Source organism: Scyliorhinus canicula, chromosome 12 (genome assembly GCF_902713615.1).
Source record: "Scyliorhinus canicula chromosome 12, sScyCan1.1, whole genome shotgun sequence".
Classification (NCBI taxonomy): Eukaryota; Metazoa; Chordata; class Chondrichthyes; order Carcharhiniformes; family Scyliorhinidae; genus Scyliorhinus; species Scyliorhinus canicula.
Window position 1 is genome coordinate 109,031,138 of NC_052157.1, and position 6,888 is coordinate 109,038,025.

The 6,888-nt window shown below is 45.7% G+C and overlaps 1 protein-coding gene across 2 annotated transcripts in view; it reads left to right on the plus strand.

The window, feature by feature from the left end:
• The window catches only part of LOC119974650 (rhomboid domain-containing protein 2-like), a 69,660-nt gene extending 63,665 nt beyond the window's left edge, over positions 1 to 5,995 (plus strand). For both annotated transcript variants that reach the window (XR_005462546.1, XM_038813722.1), the window contains one exon: positions 2,207 to 5,995. Coding sequence is in view for 1 of the 2 variants with exons in the window: in XM_038813722.1 (XP_038669650.1) it covers positions 2,207 to 2,252 (46 nt within the window). In the remaining variant the exon portion in view is untranslated. The remainder of the gene's footprint in view (positions 1 to 2,206) is intronic.
• Positions 5,996 to 6,888: the final 893 nt, after the last annotated feature.

Genomic DNA, 6,888 nt, shown 5'->3' on the forward strand with positions numbered 1-6,888 from the left:
TTTAATAATCGGTTTCTTATTTGTGCTTGCATTAGAATCATCGCTATTAGCACAGATGACATGGAAGCATTGTTTCTAGTTGCAAAGTATCATAGAATTTTAGAGCTTGTCTTTCCACTGGCACATTGTCTATTTCAATGTCATCTGGCAGTGCCTCCGGTACAACTAGGATGATGGAGCAATTGAAGTACGTGAAATGGCTCATTTTGCATTCAGTTGACATGCGAATCAACAGCCAATCGGATAAGGACGCATCTCCAGCCCAGGTGGTCTTGTGTTTGAGTCCCGGGGATGCTGCATGTTTGAACCTGACTTGCACCGTTGGGAAACGATTTAATGAGTTTTGTCAGGCTACTTGCTCTATATGCAAAAGTAATAGTAAGGAACAAGGGGAAAGGAATGCTGGCCTGCCATGTAGCTTCCACAATGGCACAGAAAGCAGATGTGGAGAGCCCCAGGTAGACTATTTGTTTCAACCTTTGTCAAGCCTAATATTAGCCAAGATGTTTGCCAAAGGTGGAAAACAGTGGCAGGGATTTCTTCCAAATTTGAGAGGGGGAGGGGGGGGGGGGAGGGGGGGGGGGGGTGGGGGGGCGGTTAGTAAGGACGTGTTATCCTGAGTCACTGGATGTACCTTATCCAGATGAGTGCATGTGAACATGTCATTTGTGTAAGATTTTGATAATTCTACTTCATTTTAGGGTTTGCTGTTGGTCTGTGACATCTGTGGATTTTGTTCCTTAACCTCTTTTTAAATGGTTTAGTATAAATTTCTGTTAGTGAGATAATGGGCAGTCAATGCAGTTGGGATGCTATTGTTTTACACCTTAAGTTGCCTAGACTCTGTTCGAAGAAATGGCTAAAAATAGCATTTTCTTAGAATGACACCTTGGGTGGGATTCTCTCAGCCCTGGGCCAGAATTGGCGTCATTGGCGCCGGCATGGTCAGTGCGGCGCCGGTCAGGGCTGCTCTACGCGTGCCCCCGCCGAATCTCGGCCCAAGATGGGCCGAGCGGTTGTTACAAAAAACCCGAGTCCCGCCGGCGCCGTTCTAATCTGCTCTCAGCCGGTGGTACCTCGGCGTTGAAGGGTCCAGGGCGGCCTATGGGGGGGGAGGGGGGGAACGACCCCGGGGGGAGGGGGGGGCCTCCGTTGTGGCCTGGCCCATGATAGGGGCCCACCAATCGGTGGGCCGGCCTCTCAGGCTGGGGGCCTCCTTTCGTCCGCGCCGGCCCCTTTAGCCCTATGCCATGTTGCGTCGGGGCCAGTGCTGAGAAGGGAACCACTGCACATGCGCATGTTGGCGCCGGTGCCACTGAGCATGCGTGGACCCCGTGGCGCCCAGTTGATGCCGGGATCAGCAGCTGGAGCGGCGTGGGCTGCTCCAGCGCCGTGCTGGCCTCTTGTTTCCGATGGCATGAACACTTAGCCTCAGGATCAGAGAATCCGCTCCTTGCGTTTCCCATTAAATGACTACCAGAAGGAAACCTTTATTTTCTGATATTCATAGAATAGAATAGAACCCCTACAGTGCAGAAGGAGGCCATTCGGCCCATTGACCCTCCGAAAGAGAACCCCAGGCCCATTCCTGCCCTATTCCCATAACCCCACCTAACCTTTGGACACACTAACGGATAATATCAGCATGGTCAATCTACCTAATCTGCACATCGTTGGACTGTGGGAGGAAACCAGAGTGCCCGGAGGAAACCCACGCAGACACGAGGAGAATGTGCAGACTCCACAGTCACCCAAAGTCAGAATCCAACCCAGGTCCCTGGTGCTGTTTTTTTATATAAATTTAGAGTACCCAATTATTATTTTTTTCCAATTAAGGGGCAATTTAGCGTGGCCAATCCACCTAACCTGCACATCTTTGGGTTGTGGGGGTGAAACCCACACAGACGTGGGGACAATGTGCAAATTCCACACGGACAGTGACCCAGAGCCGGGATTCGAACCCGGGTCCTCAGCGCCGCAGTCCACTCCGCCACATGCTGCCCCCACACTATGATATGATATGAAGTGTTCCTAATGGTTTTGTTATTTGTAGGAATGGGTTAAAGTAAGTTGACAAGAGAATGTGACTTTGTTTGTGACTATTGTACCTAGAGGAAATGTATTATTTGTTTGCAATGGAATATAAACTCTGAGGGATCCAAGGAAACAAGGGATGAACATTTGTCTTTCGTCTATATGGCTCTAGTGAGGTGGAGTATGACTCTTCTGGACGCAGTACAACATCACTTTAAAGACGGAGAAGAGAGACATCGCCTGTGCTGGCAATGCTCAAGGACTCCTGCGAACTTGAGGGATGAAGAACTTCTCTGTTGTCTTCACTACTTTGTGATAATTTTTATGTAAAATCTTGCTCAATAAATTCTGCTTGATCTACACATACTAGTAATCAGTACCTTAAATAGAAACAGAAAATGCTGGATAGAGTCAGCAGGTCTGGCAGCATCAGCAGAGAGAGAAACAGTTATTGGTGCAGTTCTCCCCAAAACATAATTTTGGGTGAGTTTGGCAGGGTCTTTCCCGCCAGCTTTTAGGGTGAGATCCAGACTTCGATTCACCCACTTAGTCATTTGTTTTGGGCCTTGGGAATTTCTCCCCGGTTTAGTCCGTACTTCGGAATTTTTTCATTAGTCAGGAGCTCAACTCACCAGCGGGATCAGCTCCTCAGATTGGGGCGCCTTTTTCAAGTGTGTTTCAGGGGTCACTCCTCCCGAAAGTGAATGCACTCTGCAAAGGTTCTTACTCGGTGCTTAGCTGAGGCTCACCAGTGCGGTTGATGTCTCTCGGTGACTGGGAGTATGCGGCTTAACTAGGCCTTGCATATTTGAATGAGCCTAATGGCTCCAGATAACGGCGGGCGCCATGGGTTGGGTTGCTCGCGCACAGTTTTGCGCCTGGCGTGAAGCTCGATTTTTGGCCTCTCCCGCAATGCACCCGGCATGCCCAGATCAGTGCTGAATGCGACGTGGTGGGAAAATCACGCCCAATGTTTTGAGTCAGTCTGACTTCAGAGCTGCAGTGGGGTAAAAATGTGAGGGATTATATTGTTGGAGAGAGGGTGGAGGAAGTGGAACAAATAGAAGGTCTGGAATTGATCGGGGCTAAGGAGAGATTGACAAAGCCGCCATGGACACAAGACACAGAGGGAGTGTTAACGGTAGCATTGATAACTGAAGTTAGTAAAACGTAAAGTCGCCATAGTGCCAGATGACCATCGGCTGCTTTCCCTTGAGGGGGAAGAGCTGACTGGTGGTGAGGATCATCACACCTCAGGGGAGGGGCTAAGTTGAGAAGGCAGGGCCTTCATGAATAACTTCAGCCGGTACGATTATTGAACCCACGCTGTTGGACACGCCCTGCATCATAAACCAGTTGTCCAGCCAACTGAGGTACTGAAGAAGGTTCTGATAGTGGCACAAAGGTAGAACAGAATGTGTTATTAAAAGAACAACTGTCAGTGTTCAGTGAAAGCAAAACTAATGAAGAAGCGACAGATGACCTGTGAACTTTCTCCTCCATCTTGTCCCATTTTTGTTTTCTCTGTCCTAATGCAACCCCCATAGGGTCATCTATCACTTTATTTTAGTTATTTGTACATTGTTGGAAGGACAAGTGAGGACCCTAGTGCTAGAAATTAAAAGAGTTTTTAATTAGAAGGGTTTTATACCTTGAAACCCTCAAATCTTACCCCCACACCCCATCTAGTCAGTGAATGCTGTGTGTGTGTGTGTGTATGGGTTGGTAGCAGAGAACTGAGGAATCAATGTCATTTTGAAGAAAGGAATTCTGCCCGACCATTTTTGACTTCTATGTCACTCATGGGCAATTATGGTTGTACGTCCATGTCCACTTATACTTCTCATTTGTTGTTTGTTAGTTGAGCTTTGAGGCTTGGAAATTCACGGATGCCTCATTGGTGGAAGAATCTGAAATTAGTACATGATGACCGGTTTGTAATATCAACTGGAGTCGTCTTGGAATTAATAAAAATGAGGATGTTGTGCGCATCGCTCGAGGTTCAGTGGTACTGTCCTGTGTCAGCCACAAGGTTAAAGACTTGAAAAAATTGACTCGGCCACTTGAGTTTTTTTACATCAAATCTTTCACTGATAACGCCCAACTCTACCTAATCACTACCTTCTCAACTCCCTCCACAGTCCAGATTTGTCACACTGTGTGTTCTATGTCAGTTATTGCATGAGCAAATATTTCCTCCAACTATTCTGCCACAGTCCAAAAAGACATTCTGCCTACCACACAATTGAACAACGTTATCTATGAAAGTCTGCCAGTGCAACACCATTTATGTGGGTTGTGCATCCTAGTGATTAGTTGACTGAATCAAACAGCATGTTCCTTTCATTGTTTATAATAGGCAGAGTACAAACTGTACTCAACCAGCATGCGCTTGTATAACCCCCCCCCCCCCAAAAAAAAACCTTCTGTTGTTAGATGTGATTCTGTGATTGGGCAACACTTACTGAACAATCCTGAGTGTGTCAATAGTTACACAAAGAAAACATTTAAGATAATCAACCAAGCTCATGATGTAGCTCACTTACACTTGTGAGAAGGGACATACATTCCCACTCTGCAAACAAAATGAATGAATATGTTCAAGCCTCGTGCCATTTTTTGAATTACCTGGGAGCTTGGGGAGCCAATGTTCCTTGTCCTTTCTCCAGGGCAATGCCTCTGCCAATCAATGTTGATTTGCCAACCAATCAGCACCCTTTTGTCCTCCAGTATAAATGTTTGTCATTGTTTGAAATTTGGCATTCTTGTGTTTGTCCGGATGAGTGCAAGATGAAAAGCTTCAACAATGTTTCAACAATATACTAGCTCATCTCCTCAGACGTGGCGCCCAATCCACTAATAAAGCAAAATTCTCATCCTTGTTTTCTAACCACTCAATAGTTGCATGGCCATGCACAGATTAAAGGGAAGCCATTGTCTCTGGTCCCTGCTGCAAACACTATTCCCTAGCCACCAACACCATTCTTCTCCTTGGCTGCTGTCGGAAGCTGAACCAACCTTGGTGTCTGCTTTGACCCCTGAAATAAGCTTAAGAATGAGGAGAGGGTATTTTAAATATATATATTTTGAGGGTCTACTGTCATGTTGTATCCTGTGAAGCAGGCTTGTGAGGCTGTGTGTGTGTGTGAGACTAAATTAACTAAACTGGGAACTGAGTGCCTACAGAGTTAAGGACATCAAAAGGGCTAGGTATAAAAGACAGGCATTTGAAATCAATATGGCCAAGGTGGATGTTCTACAAGAAAATGAGACATAGGTAGAAATTTGCATTAGGAGATAAAGAAACTTTGTAATGTTCAGTTGTTTAATTTCCAAGTGAAGTAAAAAAAGTTAATTACTTGGAACAGGCTATAGATAATAAGACAAAGTTATTAAAATTTATTTTATCCAAAAGCAGAGTCACTAAAGAGACAAAATATTTTTACATTCTGGGAAAGGTAAATTTCAAAGAAGGATAAGGACAATGGGAAAAGATGAAAGAGGGAAAAATATTTAAAGAGAGATGTGAGTGCTGTGTTTGGGAGTGGCCATTTAAGACCTCCTGGAGTGTTTCTCTGTGCTGAGAAAGAACTTTGGAGGAGCAAGGTAAGGCTTTCCAGATAACCTCAAAACTCTGTTTTTCAGAAAGCAGAAATACAGAAATATTTTGGGGTGCAAGCAGCAATCTGGTATCTGAAGTTTGAAGTTCTACAGAACAGTGGACGGGAGGAATGAAATATGGGGTATGCCTCACTTTAGTGATGGTAGTTGTGCCTTGTGGTAATATTACTGGACATTTTAATATCTATATGGGACTGTTGCCTAAAAGAGTATATATTTGTGAGTTCAGCCAAGTATGTTTTTTTTGGAGGGGGAATAGCAAGACAATTTTAACTATGCAAATGTAATCTTGTGTGTTTAAGTTTTCTTTTCTTTTTGTTAATAAATGCTTTAATTACTGGAATTTGTAGCTCCTGACTTCTGTACACCTACACCTATCATCTCATGGTGAAATACAAAAAGAAAAGAGTTGTGATAGCTTGCCAAGTTTACCTTTAGAGTTTGGTTTGAATGGCACTTACTACCTGTCGGATCATAGCAACCAGATAAATGCTCCATCAGCAAGACTGCTTACTCCCACCTCTGTAACATTGCCTGACTCTGCTACTGTCTCAGCTCATTTTCTGTTGAAATCCACATCCATATGTTTGTTGCCTCTGGACTTGACTTTTCCAAAGCTCCCCGCGCAGGATTCCCATCTTTCAGCTTCCAATTGAACTCGTCCAAAACTCTGCTGCTCATAACCTAACTTGTACCAGATTCTGTTTGCACATGTGCTTGCTGATCTGCATTGGTTCCCAATCCACTAACACTTTAATTTTAAAATTCTCATCCTTGTTTTCTAATTGCTCAATGGTCCCACCCTTCGCCATCTCTGTCACTCCCTCTAGCCCGATAACCTTCTGAGATCTGTATCTCTTTCACATTCCCGGTTTTAATCACTTGTGGCTGTGCTTGTAATTTCCTAGACAGTAAGATCTGGAATTCGTTCCCCAAACCTCCTTGGGCGGTATTCTCCGCTCCCGATTAAAAATCGGGATGGTCGTCATGAAATCGGCCGAGCTTCACAACGGCCTCGGGGGCCCGCTCCCCGCACCTAATTCACCCCCACCCGGGGGGCTAGGAGCGGGCCCCCATCGTTCCCGGCCGCTACCTTGTCGTGCCTGGAATGACGCGGGAACGGCGCTTTTCTAATGTCATCCGCGCATGCGCGGGTTGCCGGTTCCAACCCGCGCATGCGCGGATGACATCAACGTGCAGACGGCATGAACCCGCGCATGCTCGGTGCCGTCT